We start from the raw sequence: 20422 nt of genomic DNA on the forward strand, positions 1-20422 counted from the left end.
AATACATCTGTAGTTTAATGGACATTTATTTGTCTTGTATTCGCCCCATAATGACAAATGGTTATTGTTATTACATATTTCACTGGACGTAGCCAAATCGCCTAACCGACGTTTCATTCGTTAATTTGTCATAATTATTTCTCCTCGGGTAAATGGTTTTATTCGGAGTGGGTGTGGCTCCCACTGCGTACTTTTCTGTATATTTCGAACCAATGTACATAGATGTATGAGTTACAATTTCAATTTATTTGTAAACTAAACAAGCTTGTACATTTTGCAACTCTTTCATTACTTTTTAAGTATGTCGCAGTGGTCTCAAAATTACCATGAAAGATAAAAATAAAGTGAGATTATTTCCTGATCAATGTAATTAGGACTTTTCTAAATCGTGATTGTTGTTTATTCCTATCCTATGTTACAGATGGGAATTTGTTCTTATGAAGTTGGGAAGTTTCCAAGACCTATATAACGAACAAATTAGAGGATCTTCTTTGGATCTGGTGTTTTTCCTTGATGCGATGGTTCACTTATTTATAGTTTCGAGGATCATAAATACACCAAGGTATTTTCTCATTATCATCAGCAACAGTAAACAAATCATGCTTAATTATTTCTCTTAGTTTGTAATTTATGTACAAATTCAAAGTTTTATTTTAACTGAAATAATTTTTAGAGGTAACGCTCTTCTTGTGGGAGTTGGTGGTTCTGGCAAGCAAAGTTTGACAAAATTGGCTTCTTTCATTGCAAATTTTGCATTCTATCAGATAACTTTAACCAGGTATGTTACCTACATTATAAATATTATAATATTTAAAACATAAATTGTACAAAAGGCCTCTTTCTGATAGGCGGAGACAATGGATAGATATTAAGTTCTCGCGATTTTTGGAATAAAATAAACGACTATTGAAACTATAATATCGGCAAAATAAAAGGTGCAGCCGCTCCGTAGTTAACTTTAGTGGGGCAACTGTGGAGCAACACTGTGCAACAATAAGTAACTAGAACTTGGTTAGTTAGCTAATGTTACCGTGTTGCAGTTTTGCTCCACCAAAGTTAACGTGATGCAGTGTAGATACCCCTAAACTGACCGGTCGTAAATCTTCTCATTTTCGAGTAGAAAAAGCACGGGACACTTAATATTCTGACTGATTTTAACAAGAGGCAAAAGAGGGTATGTATGCGTTTTTGAAACATGCTTGATAAATTTCGCATTCCTAAGTTTTGGTGGGTAGCAGCGTGTGCACTGTGTGGCAACTGAGACCTTTCATCGGACACATGGATTAGACACACTGACGGTATCTAATCCCGATGGATTAGATACCGTAATTTGGGAGAATTTCATTTCGCTCACTGGACTGGGAACGTTATGTTATGGCTTGGCCATCAATAATTTCATTTTTATGTACCATACTTCCATCATTTTAGATCATACAACGTAAGCAACTTTATGGACGACATTAAATATTTATATCGCGTCGCTGGTTTACAAGGAAAGGGCATTTCGTTCATATTTACTGATAATGATATAAAGGACGAACAGTTCTTAGAGTTCCTTAATAATATTCTGAGCTCAGGAGAAATTGCCAATCTGTTTTCAAAGGATGAAATGGGTAAGATTTTAATACTTACTATTACTTTATTATGATAATTATAATATTTATTAGAGTCATACTCCTACCTGACAGCAAATTTGTCCTCTTATTAATATTTTATTCAAAAAGTATAATACAAAAAGTACAATTACAGTCAAACCCTTCTCTCGCATTAGGATCTCGGAGAGCGCAATTATGACTGAAACTGCCGCGAAACCAAGCTTCGGCATCGGCCATAATCGTATGATTTCACTATTTGTTAAGGCTTTCATCTCGTTTTGATACGAACTTGAGTCGTGTCATTATAGGCTCCTCAAGCGCACCAATAAATGCGAGTGAGATTTCTCATAAGCCGACTCTGATTGCAATTCGCGAGCACCAATCACGGTGAGCCGCTGTTGACTAGGGTAAATCGTCAATTATATAGATACTGGCCACTCTTTAATAACTGGTCACCTTATACTGAAAATGGATTACCGAAATAATGCGTGTGGCTTTTTAAGAACGTAGCTTCTTCTTGCCACTTCTTCCCTGCATTATCTAGTAATCGAGATACAAAATAAAAATATTCTGGTTAATCGAATTGATATTCATTGCAGATGAAATATTAAACGAATTGACTCCCATCATGAAAAAATATGCACCAAGAAGGATTCCAGTGCCTGACGTGTTATATGAATACTTCATTATCAGATCTAGAGCTAATCTACATGTAGTGTTGTGCTTCTCTCCGGTAAGCAGTCAAATTTGTAATCTTTGTCTAAACCTTACTTCATGAGTTTATAAATTCTTGTAGCTTCTAATGACGAATGTTTTTAATTTTAGGTGGGTGAGAAATTTAGAAGCAGAGCGATGAAGTTCCCTGGATTGATTTCTGGATCGGTGATGGATTGGTTTCAAAAATGGCCAAAACAAGCGCTTATTGAAGTGGCTGACCATTTTCTGAGAGAGTTCCATGTTAGTTATGTCATAAAACAAAAAAAAATACTGACCAAAAAAAACCATAATTACCTAATAACAGCATACCTTCAGATCCACAGCGAAGGCTTCTTCAATAAATCATGCATTTTCACATACGTCATCCGCAACACGCATCGTCAAAATTAAAAGTAAATCGGTCATTACAAAAAAAACAATAATAATGTAAACCTACAGATAGTAGAAAAAGGCGGCAAATTCAAAAAATGTAGGCGCGAAGAGTTATCGTCCCATAGAAAATTTGAATTTCGCGCCTTTTTCTACTGACAAGATTTGCTTGACCATCTTATATATCCTAATCCGGTAAGTAGCTGGAACAAACGTCCCCAAAATACCAGCGACGTTCCCGCGCTGAATAGCCAACGATACTTAGGGCATACTGATAATTCTTGGAACTGACCACTTAGAAAACGAAAATTAAAAAAAACAATTATAGGGTTTGAAAAAGGAACTCTCTGGCAGTATATTACTTTTTAATTTGTGAGACTGTCATTTGTTTTTTCATCGTGACGTTGGGTTGAAATTCGTGTGTCGTTGTTGCAATGAATTTAAGTCGTGAAAATTTTCGAAGCATGATTTTTTACGATTTTCGATGTGGTTTAACTCAGCAAGAAAGTTGTCAAAGACTTCAATTAGCAATTGGCGATGAAGCCCCATTTCGTAGCTCTGTTTATTCGTGGTTTAGTGAGTTTAGACGAGGACGTGACCATCTCCATGACGATGAACGTGAAGGCCGGCCGGCGACAGCGGTTACCGATTGTAATATTGATACTGTACGACAACTAATTGAAACTGATATGAAAATGAAACGATTAGGTAGGTTTAGGGTCGCACCTAAACCTACCTAACCGCATAGATGTAAGTAAATTGAGGTAGATATGGTACCAGGCGCACGATCGTGAGCCATTAAATATAGGTTCCGGAACCTATATTTAGTTAGGCATATGGGTGACGCCAACCTGTCAAGTTGTCAAAATCGTTGGATCAATTTTTAGTTTTGTCAACTATGAACGTCACACGTCTACATAAATAAAAGGTCATTGCCTAACCGCCTACCTACCTACCTATAGTCTGCATCTTTAGGCATTTAAATAAAAGTAAACAAAATCAACCCTCAAAATGGTTTCTTAAGCCAGTTGAGTGACAGATCCAGGCGGTTTTGTATTTGGTTGATTAACCAATTAATGTTGTAACTATCCGAAAATGTACAAATTGTTTGTTTACTTTTATTTATATACCTAAAGATACAGACTATAGGTAGGTAGGTGGGTGGACCTAGGGTCATAAAATATGTATTTCAAGTATCATAGGTAATCACTTTATCAGTCAGAAGAAGTTGCTGCTATACATTGGAGTTCAATAGAAATTAAATGTAATGTACCACTTTGAAAGAGGCCAATCAATGGGCAATTATTCGGTGATAATGGTTTTGTTAAATAAAAAAACCGGGCAAGTGCGAGTCAACTCGCGCACGAAGGGTTCCGTACCATAATGCAAAAAAAAAAAACAAAAAAAAAAGCAAAAAAAAACGGTCACCCATCCAAGTACTGACCACTCCCGACGTTGCTTAACTTTGGTCAAAAATCACGTTTGTTGTATGGGAGCCCCATTTAAATCTTTATTTTATTCTGTTTTTAGTATTTGTTGTTATAGCGGCAACAGAAATACATCATCTGTGAAAATTTCAACTGTCTAGCTATCACGGTTCGTGAGATACAGCCTGGTGACAGACGGACGGACGGACGGACGGACGGACGGACGGACGGACGGACGGACGGACGGACGGACAGCGAAGTCTTAGTAATAGGGTCCCGTTTTACCCTTTGGGTACGGAACCCTAAAAATGAAACAATTGATAGCGATTGTAAGAAAAACTTACATTTCCCAGTATTATCATTAAATTATACGACTTTTGTATGCAGGTCGTCTGTGCTCCAGAAACAAAAACTATGCTTATTGAGATTATGGGCATAGTTCAAGATGACGTAGCCGAGGCGTGTATTATGTACTATGACAGATTTAGACGACAGGCACACGTTACTCCAAAATCATATTTATCGTTTTTGGAAGGCTACAAGGTGCTATATAAAGAGAAGCACGAAAATATCGCAGAAATGGCCAGGAGGTTTGAGATTTTTTGAAATTTTATTCTTTTTCAGAGTATAATATATGCTATCTTCCGAATTAATCATTAACTTCCTTTAGCTCTTACTTGAACCATTTTCACATTTATTAATATCTGAAATGCCTAAATCTCAGAAAATGTTATCCTACCAAGTCGATAACATTTGTCAGTTCTAAAACTTTCGCTTTAAATAATATGTTGGAAATATTCGCTGTCAACGGGTGAACCTCGGTAGCTCAAATGGTAGAGCAGTGGGCTGGCATGGAGTCGCGAGTTCAAGTCTCGTCCGAGGTAGCTGTTCAAATTATATTTTGATTACAGAATGACGACAGGTCTCGACAAACTGGTAGAAGCAGCTGAAAGCGTAGATATACTGAAGAAAGAATTGGAACTCAAAGGTATAGAGATTGAAGAAGCTACCGCTAAAGCAGAGGAGGTAAATATGAATATGACGTAGTTGTTACTTCTATTCAATTAACTTTATGATCAGAGGCCGAAGTTTTCGAGGCATTTTGAATTGTCATAGTGACTTCTCATTTATCGACTTTCGATATGTAATATATATGGATACAATATAGAACACATCATATTAAAAAGTTAGTTAATGGATATGTGACTGTAAAAATAGTACATTTCAATGCAAGTGTGGAAAGTGTGTTATTATTTACGAGTCCCGTGATATCTTTTATGAGCCGTAGGCGATAAAAGACACGGGACAAGTAAATAATAACACTTCCACACTTACATTGAACGACGTTTCTTAATACATTTGCGAAAAAATCTATATAAAACAAATATTAGTTACATGAGTATTACACTTACAGTTACGAATTTTCCCTTGAACTTGAATGATATTCTATATTATACAGCACTATAAACTAACGTTCAGACTTGATTTACATTGCAAAAATTAATCACATTAACTCATTTCATACAAAAACACTCTTACAGTTCCAATTTAAGTTAATTATTTGGATACAACTAAATTTTAAGTGAAAATGGCGGGCGCCGGTTTTACTTTTTTATTTTTTTGTTAACGGCAGCCAACGTGGCAATGATTCCATTCAGAGAAATAATAAAAAAGTTTTTAATATTTACTTTATATCTTGTAACAATACTTTTTGTACGTAAAAAATGTTTAATGGCAAAATAAAAATTATAATTATAAAGTTTTTTAACATCCAAACTCTTTGGTGTGGACTATCGGTTAAGGTCAGAATTAAATTTAAAAAAGCTGGAAAAGTAAAAAGCACTAGTTCCCAAAATACAACTTTGCGAACGCTAAACAGCTACGAAGTAGCACTTTTTGAGCGACCGTATTAAAAAAGCGGCCAAGTGCGAGTCGGACTCGCCCATGAAAGGTTCCGTAGCAGCAAGTAACATAATAAAATTGCGGTTTATGATTTATGACGTATTAAAAAAAACTACTTACTAGATCTCGTTCAAACCAATTTTCGGTGGAAGTTTGCATGGTAATGTACATCATATATTCATCATTCTCTTATTTTAGAAGTTACAGGGGGGGTACACACATTTTACCACTTTGGAAGTGTCTCTCGCGCAAACTATTCAGTTCAGAAAAAAATGATATTAGAAACCTCAATATCATTTATGAAGACCTATCAAATTTTTGGTTTCAGTTCTAAGTATGGAGAACCCCCAACATTTATTGTTTTCTTTTCTATTTTTCTGTGAAAATCTGCGGTTCACAGAATACATCTACTTACCAAGTTTCAACAGTATAGTTCTTATAGTGTCGGAAAGAAGTGGCTGTGACATACGGACGGACAGACAGACAGACAGACAGACAGACAGACATGACGAATCCATAAGGGTTCCGTTTTTTGCCATTTGGCTACGGAACCCTAAAAAGTAATTTAAAACCAGATAATATGGAAAAAAATATGATTTTGAACATGAAATAAAAAAAAACTGAAATGAACATAATTAACCCTTTTCCAGGCATAGTGCACCTAGCGACCACATACTCGCCAATAGAATTTCAACCTCAGGAATTCGATTTAAGGTTCATATTCGATTGGTCTATCGGGAAAAGTTACTTATCATTGAATGAATCATCAAAGCTGCATAAATTTTAATATATTTGCATTTTTTGGAAAAACCTTGTAGTTTGGTGCGGCCTGGAAAAGCTTAATTAAATATGAAGTTTCATTGTTTATATTGCATTTATGTACGTTTCACATTTCTAACCACTCAAAGGTTATATGGAAGAAATCTCTCTTAAATCAGTGACTTCTCACTATGACAATTCAAAAATACCACGAAAATTCCGGCCTCTGCAGCCAGTATGGGTCAGACAATTTGCCGTAAGTTTGGTTTTCACCATACAGACTTTTGCTCCGAAATGGGTAATGACAATGGATAAATCCATTTTATGAATAGCACCGGTGACGAATGAAATTATCAGTTGAGGTTTTTTCAAATAATTAATTGAGAGTGATTGCCGTAGGTGCTACAAGCCGTAGCAGTTTCACAAGCGGCAGCCGAAGTAGTGAAAGCAGAGGTGTTGGAAGTAAAGGATCGCGCCGTGAAGCTTGTGGCCGTAATAGCAGCAGAGACTGCCGTCGCGGAAGAAAAACTTGAAGCCGCACGACCCGCGCTCGAAGCTGCCGAGGCTGCATTACTGGTAATTCCGAGACCCTTGAATCTATTGTTATAATCTTAAAATCATTTATTTACATACAATATATATACAGTGGTACTACTAAACTAAATTAATAACTAGCTTAAATCTAAAATAGGCCCTTGAGGCATTGTACCATCTATTGTTTGAACGTGGTCTATTTTGACCATGGCTACTGTTTGCTTTGCTCCTACATCAATCGGTGTGATGCGCGTCATATCTCCATGTATATATATGCTGCTTAAATGCCTTCTACTTCTTAGCAGCGTAAAACATTGCCGTTATATTATAATTTGAAATAGATGTTAATGATGTCATATAAATAAATAAGTTGGAATTGAATCAGCATTTTCAGCTTCCGCGGCTGACGCCATATATGCCTCTAGGTGGTCCCTGGTGGTCCTGTTTTCGCTTGCTACTTTCCGAGCAATTAACTGCAGCTAGGTTAGTTAGCTATATTTCCGTATTGCAGAGAAATATGAATCTTATTTTACAGACTATTAATGCTAGTGACATTGCTACTGTAAGAAAACTGGGCAAACCACCGTTCCTCATCACACTTATTATGGACGCCGTAATTATACTCTTCAGAAAGAAAATTGATCCTATCAAGCCAGATCCTGAGAAAAACTTTTTGACTGCTTCTTGGGGTGAATCATTGAAGGTAACATTGTCGATACAACTGTCCATACCTAAACCTCATCGCAACAAAATAAGTTACACTATCTCATTCTTTATTTGTATAGGTCATGGCTGATTCAAGATTTTTGAATAACTTGAAATTTTACCCTAAAGATGAAATCAATGCTGAAATGGTGGACTTGTTGCAACCATATTTCCAATACCCGTAAGTTGCTGTTTTAATTAAAATCATAATTAAATCGAACGACTGTCGCTTCGACTGATCACAGGCGTGGCTCACTCCACGATTTCGTCGCGTCGCAACAAGTAGCTACAAGTACATCCGTCCCACACCAATTTTGGTGGTTAGATTGGTTAGCCATAGGCCGCGCGTGGCGCTGTTGCCACCTAGCGGTCATATCTGTCCTAATCGTAACAGACGCGTTTTGTTAGACAGTGAATCTTCTGTACCTAGTAGGTACTATTATTTATTCTGTGCTGATAATGATTTACTATAATGAGATTAATGAGCTATCCATGGAGATCGGGGCATCGGAATTGCATTTTATTATTATTTGTATCTCTTATAAACTCACGGGTATATACATTCCGATCATTTGATAGGCGTGCGTGGGTATACGGATCCAACACGTAGAGGCCCTTTGGAGAAGTTTGCTGTTATGTAACACACCTGCTAGGCCCACAGGTCATCCGGCATACGGCAGACGTGTCCTGCCTAGTCCCATTTGAGCTTGGCGGCAGTTTCAGCTACATCAGTTATTCCAGTTTTAAAACGTAGTATTGTATTTTTAATGCGATCGGTTAACTTCACGCTCAGAATACTACGTGCCATGGCTCGCTGACAAACCTTTAGTTATATAGGTAAGGATGGGGAGAATGCACATGTCAGAATTGTATTAATGGTTGTTTTTATTGATTAGTAGTATAGTCTCTTTGAAGCCCCGGTCTTTTGTCTCCCGTAGACGCCGTATGCTACATACCGCTTTAAATAAAAAAGGGTACCTAATGTACGGAAACGGAGGTAACGGACTTAGCGTACCGGAGTAAAATCGAATTACAGTCTTATTCAGTGGATGCACTTGTATCCATTTCACCATTGCGAGTTAAGCGGACTCCAGACGCGCCGGAGCTTGTTCCGCTCACAGAGGAAGTAATGTGAGGCTCTACGCAGCGTACGGTATCAATGAGAGACCCAGTCCTTAGTAATGTAATTATGCGATAACTACATATTAGTTTTATGTATTCCTTTTCTATGATTTTTTCAGTCAGTACACGTTTGAAGCGGCTAAAGTTGCTTGCGGTAACGTTGCTGGTTTAATTTCGTGGACTATTGCCATGGCTCAGTTTTACTCTGTGAACAAGGACGTCTTACCCTTAAAAGCTAATTTGGCTGTAATGCAGGGGAAATACCAAGCAGCAAAGAGAGAGCTCGATACCGCAGAGGCTCTGTTAGCAGCAAAGGAGGTACTATCATTATCACTATTATAGTTATTCTATACCTATCCGTTTTATGTATTTAACCCTTTACCAGGCTAAGGGATATATATTTCCCACATACGGCACTTCAAACATGCGTTCTATTTTCGATGAGTAAGACTGGCATTCTATTGTCATTTCTGAAATGTCAGCCTGGTAAAGAGTTAACCCACATACTTAAAAGAGATTTGATGGAACTGCCATAGGGGCCATCATTCGACGCGAAAAGTATAACTGACATCATTCAGGTATCGTTTTGATGTCAGGCGCACATTCCAATTGGCCTGTTGTTCTCAGACTAGATTTAGATTGACCCGCCGTGTAAAAATAATATTTATTCAATCTTACACCTAAATCACACATTTATGAAATATTTCCTGGACATAATGTATACTATTATGTTCTATTTAATCATATAAGCATCATTTTATCATATCTATGCTTAGAGCATTTAATAACCGGAGTCGCCTTTAAGAGCTTACCCCTCTGCCGAAAACGTTGCACAGTTGTGCAAACTTTTGTATGAACTGATGTTTATCTGACATGGCTATTTGTACGTTACGTACAAATCATGGACAAATAGCCATACATTTGACGTGCCCCTCCCCCGCAAAAATCGACAGACTGTTTCGTACAGAAAATGACAGCCAAGGCGTCTTCAGTTACAATGCTCTAAGTATAGCTATGATATCAATATGGAGTACGGATGTGAATGCTAAAAAGTGACACCCTTTAAAAATACAGCTTGAATTAGCTGGTGTCCAGCGGCAATTCGATGAGGCTATGACATTGAAGCAAGCCGTGTTGGACGACGCTGCGAAATGCCAGGAGAAGATGGATGTGGCTACCTGTCTGATCAATGGGTTGAGCGGAGAGAGAGTCCGGTGGACTGAACAGTGCGCTCTGTTCAAGTCGGAAATTGAGCGGCTCATTGGAGATATAGTTCTCTTATGCGGGTTTGTGCTATTTTACTTCAGTAATCATGTTAAAAATAAAGAGGCATACGGTGAAACATAAGCATAAAATGTAGAAGTTAATAAATAATAAAAAAAAAAAAAAAAAATATTGGACTAAGCTCCACAGTAAGCTCAAGAAAGCTTGTGTTGTGGGTGCTCGGACAACGATACATATAATCAGGCATCGGAGTTTTTGTCGCATGGTAAGACTAATAGCAAGCTATGGAGTCGACATTTGCCATAAATGTAAACTCTTATTCATACTCATACTCATGATTAATTTTATTTAATATGAGAACAGATTACTAAATAGTTAGGTACTACGTATATGCGTTTTATTTATTAAGTAAACCTCATTTGTTGCAATAATTCGTGACATTGTGTTTTTTGAGCTGAGTGATAGAAAAATCACAAACAGTACATTGTATAACGGACCGGTCGGGGTCATAATTTAGTTCCTCGTGGTTTTCTATCCAGTTCTGTATAAAGCTTGAAGTTCCAGTGGATTTCGTTTGATGAAGAATACTGTTGATATGTTTTAAAATAAATGTATGTTTCAATTGGATGAGTTGTACTTCACAACTCAAGCACACTATAGCAGATTTTTCATAGTCATATTGTACATCGTTGTATGGCTCTATCCATGCCAAAATTGCAGCTATTTCTGGGTTGGGCATAATAATTAATTATGGAATATTCCACAACGTATTTACCACTTACAGATATAAATAACTACTACGTTTGCAATCACCAGTGATTGACACATGACAAATACTAATCAATTTTATCAGCGGTCAGTACCTACATGACATTAGGTCTTTCGCAGCGAATGTAGTTTGTATTAGTGGCCCGGCCAACGAAAGAAAAGTCTTCTAGAAATCGATATTCGCTCATGTCGTCTCGGATATGGATGAATATGGTATCGACGCATTCAGTGTAATGCCCTGAATACAAATATATGAGGTGACAAGCGCGAAAGTGGTGGGGGTAGTTGCTGTGACGTCATAAAGTCGGCAGTACTAGCTTTATTTTTATTTTCTTTTAAACATACCATGTGGGGTACCCAATGAAAGGTATTTGTGAGTAGATTACAAATATATAACATACTATAATATTAACAATACTTGGTTTAACTAATTATTAGAAAACGTTCTAAAATTTCACAATCCACAGTTGACTTCTAACTGTAGAGCAGTTAGAAGTCAACTCAAGTGTTTACATATATTTTTGAAATGGTATTTTTACTAGCTTTCATTTGGTACCCATATTGCTATAGTAAGGAAAAAAAACAATCCCCCCTCTCCATTTTTATATTAGCGGGCGCCATTCTCAAAATGTATGTAGCCTATGTCACTACCACAATTCTGACGAATTCAACCACACCTCATATGTCAAAAATGGCGCCGGCTAAATAAAAAAATGGAGGGGGGTTTGTGTTTTTTTTCTTACTATAGCAATATGGGTACCAAATGAAAGCTAGTGAAAAGACCATTTCAAAAATATATGTAAACAGTCGGGTTTTTTGTTTGTTTTAATAATAGTTGCAGTTTAATGTAACAGATATATCTGGTTAATTATTTTTTAACATTATATAGAGAATATTCACAGTCATTTGGTATGTATATTAGACTAATCCATTCAACCATTTTCAATTTAGAGCACTTGAAAGTCAACAGTGGATTGTGAAATGTTTGAACGTTTTCTAATAATTTGTTAGACCAAGTATTGAAATTTTTACAGTATGTTATATATTTGTGATCTACTCACAAAGCCCTTTCATTTAGTACCCCACATGGTATGTTTAAATTAAACTAAAAAAAAGTTTGTACTGCAGACTTTATGACGCCACAGCAACTACCCCCACCACTTTCGCGCTTGTCATCTCATATATTTGTGTTCAGGGCATTACACTGAATTCATCGATACCATATTCACCCATATCCGAGACGACATGAACGAAACCTAACCTAAAACCTGAAATTACGGCCCGCTATATAGTTGTATGTTAAAATAGTTATGAATTCATAATGTAATAGAAAAATATTGTTTTATATAATTTGATTAAGATAATATACACGACCGACCGCTCTAAAGGCATTTTAAGATAAATTAAATAAATGAGTATCAGTATGAATAAGAGTTTACATTTACGGCAAATGTCGACTCCATAGCTTGCTATTAGTCTTACCATGCGACAAAACTCCGATGCCTGCTCATAGCCACTCCAAAGTGTTGCCCTGTTGTTGCACTGTGCGTGCGGTCATTGCGGGGCCCACTCAATGAGTTGGCGAGTCACCACCTGTCCTTTACAATTTTGAGACTGATTGTCACGGCAGGTGTCCGCTAGTCTCCTCCCATAGCCCGATATCCACTCCATCCAACATTCAGATCTATACCTTAGTTCCCATCGCAGCACAAAAGTGCTGCACTGCAGTAGCCTTTGCACCTGGCGGGGACCATCTCCGGATGTATCACATTGTGCGTTCGGGGATTGTATCCGCCAAGTGTATCCTTTGCTTTTAAATTAACTTGTCTTAAAAGGCCTCTGCGCTGTTGGCTTCGGCCCCACGCGCGCGCACGCCTGCCAAAGGTCCGGGACCCCATGGTCCCGAGATATGGAAATACAGACAAATAATAATTATTATTATTCAAATACAAATACAAAATTTCTTTATTAACCAAGTAGAACAAGCAAGATTGACAAAAGTAGGTAATTATACATGTATATTACCAGTGTTGGCCGAAAGTTAATGCAAATTGAAAATGTTGGCCATTAACCATTATAAAGCTTAGAATAAATTTAAAAGTGGAAAAATTACTGTCTTGGGTGAGACTTGAACTCACAGCCTCTGAATATTCAGAGGCCGTGAGTTCAAGTCTCACCCAAGACAGTAATTTTTCCACTTTTAAAGAACCCCGTACCAAAAGTATGGAAAATGGTTTCAGTTAAATATTCCGAGATTTTAATTTTAACGTCCTGAACAAAAGTCTCTATGGGGGCTACCACTGTTGCCGAGTCCCTTTCAGAGTTACGACTGATTTTGTATCAGACAACAAATCATTAATTAGATGCAATTACCAACTATTTATTTAAACAATTGACATTAGATTGAACCTATATTGCGATATTTGCGACAAGCTGGCCATTTGACGAAAGATAAAATTACTGCAATGTCAACTTCAAACGTACTTCATGTGCACTTCGTAGATTATTAATAAATAACATAATATTTTTTGATAATAATGTGAATATAATTTCGAAATGCAGTTAAACATCAATTATGGATAGCGTTCCAAAACGAAATTCCGGAAGAAGAGCCTATCTTGGCCTAATACTGTAAATGCTAAACCGGGGCCAGAACTATTGGTTGTTGTGCTCATGTTGCCAGTGTCGTATGGTACCTTGGTTATGCACGACATCAAGAAAACGTGAAATACCCAAGTACTGCATTATTAAACCACATACTTGACTGTGCGAACACAAATGAACCCTTAATAAACCGAGTTTAAAAGTGTACATGTGTATCTATGAAAATATGTAAATATATGTAGATAAGATTTAACGAGTAACACTATTTTTCTTTCATTTTATCCGTTATTAATAGTTTGTTTTGTCTGGTACAGTCTACTGTAAAAATATGGGTGCATTAAAATGCACAAAAATATGTTCCAATGATCTGTATGTCGTTGTAATAAGAACTTCGTAAAATATTTATGAAACGATTTATTTTGCACTTGAAAAAGACGCTGGAGGTGTCATATTACTGATATTACTGTCACTGTGACAAGGTGCGAATTGGTACTAGAGTCGATTTCTTTGAGGGTACAAAATCAGTCGTAATTCTGAAAGGGACTCGGCAACAGTGGTAGCCCCCATAGAGACTTTTGTTCAGGACGTTAAAATCTATATTATATCAAAATCTCAGAATATTTAACTGAAACCACATTTTCCATACTTTTGGTACGGGGTTCTTTATTCTAAGCTTAATAGCATCGTTCGCAGACGTTTCTGCTTGTTAAAAATTAAAATTAACCATTATGAATTGAATCGTAAACTGTAGTCGTCCGTTAGGGTTTAAGGTTCAATTTATAATGGTTAATGGCCAACATTTTCAATTTGCATTAACTTTCGGCCAACACTGTATATTACACACTAGGTGGTGCTATAATACGAGTACATGAGATGGTATAATTTTCATTTATTCATTTAATTTCTTAGATTAGGTTATTTATAATATGAATATAAAAGTAAAATATAAAAACACTTACAAAACATTAAAAAATACATATAAACACGGTATAATAATACTTACTAACTTATTATTATTAGGTTATAAATAAGGTAGTATGGACATGACATGACACCTATCAGCGTACACTTCCAGTTTGAAAAATACTATGTATAGGCCAGACCGGTCGTCAAAAGTTAAGTTGTATAGGTACTCGAGATACTAAATAAAAAAATATATACCTAATCACAAATAAATATGTAATTCAATTCATATTTGATTTACAGATTTTTGTCGTACTCGGGTCCATTCAATCAAGAGTTCCGACATATTTTAATAAGGAATTGGTTGAATGAGTTGATTAGAAGAAAAATACCCGTCTCTATTAACTTAAATATTACGGAACAACTCACAGATACTGCTACGGTAACATTTTCTGCACAATTTATTGAAAGCTCTTGCATTATACACCGGTTTCAAAGTTATTTTTTTTACCTTTACCTTTTAAGAGTTAAGTACAATAAAGTACAATGTGCTTTTCTTCTCAGATTGGCGAATGGAACTTATGCGGTCTGCCAACGGATGATTTATCAATTCAAAATGGCATAATCGTCACAAAGGCGGCGCGCTTTCCTTTACTGATTGACCCGCAAACTCAGGGCAAGATCTGGATCAAAAATATGGAGAGATACAACGAACTCATTGTCACGACGCTTAATCATAAGTATTTTAGGTGCGCCAAAAATAATTATATTATGGAATTTCCGGAAATGTTGAACTAGGGAATTATAAATCGAAAAATAACAGATGTTATTATCAATTATGTATTATGATAGATGTAGGTACTTACTTTGAATAAAACTTAAATAAAATCTACCTGGATAGTTTTTAGCTATTTGCGCTTCGATATTTTTTGACAACATCGTTAAAACAGTTAGTCTTCGCCATCCCCTTGTTTTCAGATTCGTACGTTACGTTTAACGTTAGATTCCACTTTCGTCAATAATGGTTTTTCACAGTTTATATGTCCAATGTCCAATTTGTCGATTTTATACAGTACCTGTCAAAAGTTTAAGTTCATCATTTATTTTCGGTGCAAATGAGTTGTTTTTTGTAAGTTTTTTTGCAGTTCGGATATCGAAATTTGTTTTCAACTGATCCGTTATTGTTTCAAGATGCTTTTGATTAGTCAGTAGTCATACACAATTTGCGTACATTTCTAAATAGCTCATTCCCTAAAATTTTATAGGCATGTCGGCAAATGCTGAGTCATATGACCTTGCCACTTAAAACGTACAATCCAAGCGCGATGTCGGTTACCTTAGAGTCCTTAGACTGAGAAACTGAAACACAACTTTAGGCAGATAATATGGATTCATGCGCAGTTGCGCACACACTTCGGACAAGTCGGATGTCCCCACCGACGCAATTCGATGTGGTTCTAATTGTAGCCTGTCATGCCTATAACATTTTAACGAATGAGCTGTTTAGAAATGTACGTAAATTGTGTCTGGCTGATCAAACACATTTCTGGAAACAATAACGGATTCCTTGGAAAAAAATTTCGACTCCCGAACTAGAAATAATATAGCACAAAAGTACTCATTTGTACCGAAAACAAGGGGTGAACTTAAACTTTTGACCGGTATACTGTACATTTTCCCTACACAAACTTGCCATCTAATATGACGTTTAGACAAAATAATATTTGATATAAATATTTTAGGAACCACGTAGAAGATTGCGTATCACAGGGAAGACCAATGTTGATTGAAGATGTTGCAGAAGAATTGGATCCAGCTTTAGATAACATTCTTGAAAAAAATTACATCAAAATAGGTTCTACGTTCAAGGTGCGAGGAAAATTAAGAATAAATATTAGTGTCCTATTTGTACCATATTTATTTTACGTAAATAAATATGGCTTGAGAGTACCTTTGTATAATATTGATTGATATATTTATTTGGTTATTTAAGGGATCGTTGGAATTCCATATTCAAATATCTTTTACCGGCTTTTCCCATTGCAAACTAACTTATTTAGACAACAGCGTGACAGCGTGACGCAACAGAGGTGTGAAGTGTTTAGCAGTCGTACGTCGTGCCTAATAGGCATGTACCTATGCATGTTTGTTATTCTAGAGACAAATGCATGGACCGATTTTGATGAATCTTACGTCAATCGATTTGTCTTAACCGTCAGAGTGTCACTAAAGACATGACACTAAAAACTAAACAATATGGCGATAATCAGACGCCATTTTGTGAAAAACAAGAAATCGTAATCGACGTACTTTGTGTCGAGTGGGGTATCATTTTATAGGGCACTTAAATCATCTTTAAGTTTCTCAGACAATTTTTCATTTGAAGTGACCGTTTAGGATCTATAGCGAGTTAAAGTTATTATAACAATTATATACACTGTCGGGTTTTTGTTTTATATTTACTTGTTAGTAATAAATTATAATTTGATTTAGGTAAAACTAGGAGATAAGGAGATAGACGTGACAGCCGGCCATAAGATATACATCACGACAAAACTTCCTAACCCTGCCTACACGCCGGAAGTGTCAGCGCGAACCTCCATTATAGATTTCACTGTAACCATGCAAGGTATCTGATCTTGTTTATCTGTGCGATATCAAATGAGTCATCATGTATTTTTACAAAAGGCGCACTTTCCTCACATGACTTCAGAACTCATTATAATTATGAAAATTTTATAAACTCAATTTATAAATATGGAGTGAATGTAGACAACAAAATTTGTGGTCAATTTAATGGATCTTAGCTAAGTCTCGTTTGGTATGTTAATAAAGACTGAGAAAAGCTTTAATAAACTTAATGAATGCAGGTTTGGAGGATCAGCTACTAGGTCGCGTGATTTTAACTGAAAAGGCAGAAATGGAAGCGGAACGTACGCAGTTGATCATGGACGTGACTGCGAATAGGAGGAAAATGAAAGAGTTAGAGGCAAACCTCTTGCACAAACTGACCACTATTCAGGGATCATTGGTTGAAGATGTATCGCTAATTCAAGTGCTGAATGTTACAAAGGCTACAGCTACTGAGGTAAATTACATATTGTAGATATTGAACTGTTCCAGCTGTTGATAATGTTAGTATACATAACAACAATGATTACAATGTTAGCATTAAAATAATAAAAACTTGATTATAGTCCCGGACTGTACATCGTTGCATAGCATTGACATAGATGTAAACTGTTTGTTGCTGTATTGAAAATATTAATTCTGATCCTATTAAAGCTATTATTAATATATTTATGTATATTTTAAATAAAGAACAGTAATTCTATTTATAGCTTGTAAACAATATATTAACATGCAATTATTTTTTGATATGTCTTTAGGTAAAGGAAAAACTTGATATAGCTAGAGAGACTGAGATAAAAATAAACTTGGCACGAGAAGAATTCCGGCCAGTGGCAACCCGAGGTTCAGTCTTGTATTTCCTTATATGCAACATGTCTCTTGTTTGCAATATGTATCAAACCTCGCTAGCTCAGTTTCTAGAACGATTTGATATATCCATGGAGAGATCGCAGCCCAGTCCTATAACGCAGAGAAGAATTGGGTTTATTATTGATTATTTGGTAAAAAGAATGATTATTTGATAAGAGTCCGAAGCAAGCTCGGTTCTCCATACAAACGTAGTTACGCTCTCATTTTAAAACGACTAGCTAGATTGATTTGTAGGTATTTACAACAGGATAAGGTATATTTATGCCTGTAATTAGTTTATGTAGGTTATACCATAGTTAAAAAAATACAACGAATTTAAGGTTTTCATACAAAACTTGTTTTTGCTTTATTTTGTTTATTTTATAAGCTGGAGCTATGTATATAAACTAATTACAGGCATAGATATATGTACCTCATGTCAGTATGTGCAAAGTTTCATTACAATCCAACTCGTAGTTTTAAAATGTGAACGGAACTCCGTTTGTATGGGAAGGTGAAATTCGGTCGATCTTGCTGCGGATTCTTAAGCGGAGTCCAGTCCGCAAATCCATAGGGTACTTCATATTTTCAATTGGTTTTACAGACATTTGACGTCTTCAAGTATATATCCAGAGGGTTTTATGAAACGCATAAATATTTGTTTACGTTGCTGTTGACGCTCAAAATAGACATGCAAAGAGAATATGTATCATTTGTCGAGTTTCAGACACTCATAAAAGGTATTTACTCATTATATCGGATTTTCTTCTACATTATGAAAACTCTCCATTATACATATTACTGCTTACTTTTATTTTCTTACAAATTTAAAGTAAAAAAAAAACACTCAAATCCATTTCAATAATTTCATTGCACGTGCGGTGTGGAAAAATAATGCATGGACATTGAACTTCGTCTTGGTAACCATTCCGGTTCGTTATCCATTAACACTTTGACGGTATAAACAATAGCTTTTTTTAATACTATCATAGGTGGCGCCGCGTTGGATCTCAATGCGTGTCCTCCGAAGCCATTTAAGTGGATAACGGATATGTCATGGTTGAATTTAGTGTACCTCACTGGCCTGCGTCAATTCACTAATATATTAAACCAAATCACGAACAACGAAAAAGGATGGAAAACTTGGTTAATATTTCTTTTTTATGAGCTTCTACGTATGGTTTCGGTTCTTTTTAGGTAGATAGATATTTAAGAAAGTGGTCCTGCCGGCCTAGCCAAGGTTACAATCGATATCGCTTCGACAACGAAAAGCATTATGTCTCTCTATCACTCTTCCATATTAGTGTGACAGTGACAATTGCGTTTCGATCGCTACGGAGCGTAAGCGATTGACATCTTGTCTACGCGGCCAGGCCCCAATTTCACATCGGTGACAGGTGCGACGAATTGTAAAATCACTGTTGCTGACGTCACAGGCATCCATGGGCTACGATTACCACTTACCATCGGGCGGGCCGTACTCCTGTTTGCCACCATCATTGTATTATTAAAAAAAACTTTATTATATCGGATAAAAACAGATATTTCTCTTGCGAGGTTTCTGACAATTGTCAAAGATTTAGAAGAATTGTAGGTAATTCTTGACAGGTAATGAGTTATATGTCGGAATTTCGTGACAATTGTAGTGTTTCTTGTGACAATTGTCAGAAACCTCGCAGGAGAAATATCTGTTTTTATCCGATATAATAAAGTTTTTTTTAATAATACAATGATGGTGGCAAACAGGAATACGGCCCGCCCGATGGTAAGCGGTAACCGTAGCCCATGGATGCCTGTGACGTCAGCAACAGTGATTTTACAATTCGTCGCACCTGTCACGTTGGTGAAACAGGGGCCAGGTAGCCGAATGGACTAGTCCAGATACCGATGATATGCGACTTTCAAACATGTGGTCATGGATTTGTATTGAATCCTAGGTATGGATTTTTATTTATTATTTATCACTAGATATATTATGTAGGTGTGTGATGTTATTTGAAAGTCAACATGTAGTACCCAACTCAGTCTCGGCAAGTCCCTATGACATGTTCATTCTGCGGAAAACATCCTGTCCTGTTACTAGTAACAGCTGCTGGCAACTTAGAAAATAAGTTAACAAGTGTCAGTAAAGGCGTTAAATATCGTGATGGGTGGGTATTTCAGGTTCGATAAAGAGGCACCCGAAGAAGAACCTTTGCCCGATGGGTATCACACTCTAGACGTTTTCCGAAAGCTGTTAGTAGTGCGGTCCTGGAGCCCCGACAGGACTCTCGCGCAAAGTTTGTAAGTATTATTTTAAAAGATAAGTATTCT

At 36.4% G+C, this 20422-nt stretch overlaps 1 protein-coding gene and 1 long non-coding RNA gene across 2 annotated transcripts in view; one reads left to right on the plus strand and one right to left on the minus strand.

The window, feature by feature from the left end:
• LOC134789869 (dynein axonemal heavy chain 8) overlaps positions 1-20422 on the plus strand; it is a 114991-nt gene that overhangs the window by 87423 nt on the left and 7146 nt on the right. Inside the window, exons 59-79 of the mRNA XM_063760541.1 lie at positions 422-562; positions 674-778; positions 1429-1613; positions 2195-2328; positions 2421-2552; positions 4496-4698; positions 5020-5134; positions 7169-7345; positions 7839-8006; positions 8089-8189; positions 9250-9448; positions 10205-10416; positions 14933-15071; positions 15194-15378; positions 16372-16498; positions 17123-17258; positions 17500-17717; positions 18019-18261; positions 18714-18849; positions 19102-19255; positions 20273-20392. Coding sequence (XP_063616611.1) covers positions 422-562; positions 674-778; positions 1429-1613; positions 2195-2328; positions 2421-2552; positions 4496-4698; positions 5020-5134; positions 7169-7345; positions 7839-8006; positions 8089-8189; positions 9250-9448; positions 10205-10416; positions 14933-15071; positions 15194-15378; positions 16372-16498; positions 17123-17258; positions 17500-17717; positions 18019-18261; positions 18714-18849; positions 19102-19255; positions 20273-20392 — 3330 coding nt within the window. The remainder of the gene's footprint in view (positions 1-421; positions 563-673; positions 779-1428; positions 1614-2194; positions 2329-2420; positions 2553-4495; positions 4699-5019; positions 5135-7168; positions 7346-7838; positions 8007-8088; positions 8190-9249; positions 9449-10204; positions 10417-14932; positions 15072-15193; positions 15379-16371; positions 16499-17122; positions 17259-17499; positions 17718-18018; positions 18262-18713; positions 18850-19101; positions 19256-20272; positions 20393-20422) is intronic.
• LOC134789871 (uncharacterized) lies at positions 6102-6574 on the minus strand. Its single transcript, XR_010144128.1, has 2 exons — positions 6516-6574; positions 6102-6317 (listed from the first exon to the last, which is right to left on the minus strand). It is a non-coding gene; the product is annotated as an uncharacterized LOC134789871 (long non-coding RNA).

The sequence above is a fragment of the Cydia splendana genome, chromosome 4 (assembly GCF_910591565.1).
Source record: "Cydia splendana chromosome 4, ilCydSple1.2, whole genome shotgun sequence".
Classification (NCBI taxonomy): domain Eukaryota; kingdom Metazoa; phylum Arthropoda; class Insecta; order Lepidoptera; family Tortricidae; genus Cydia; species Cydia splendana.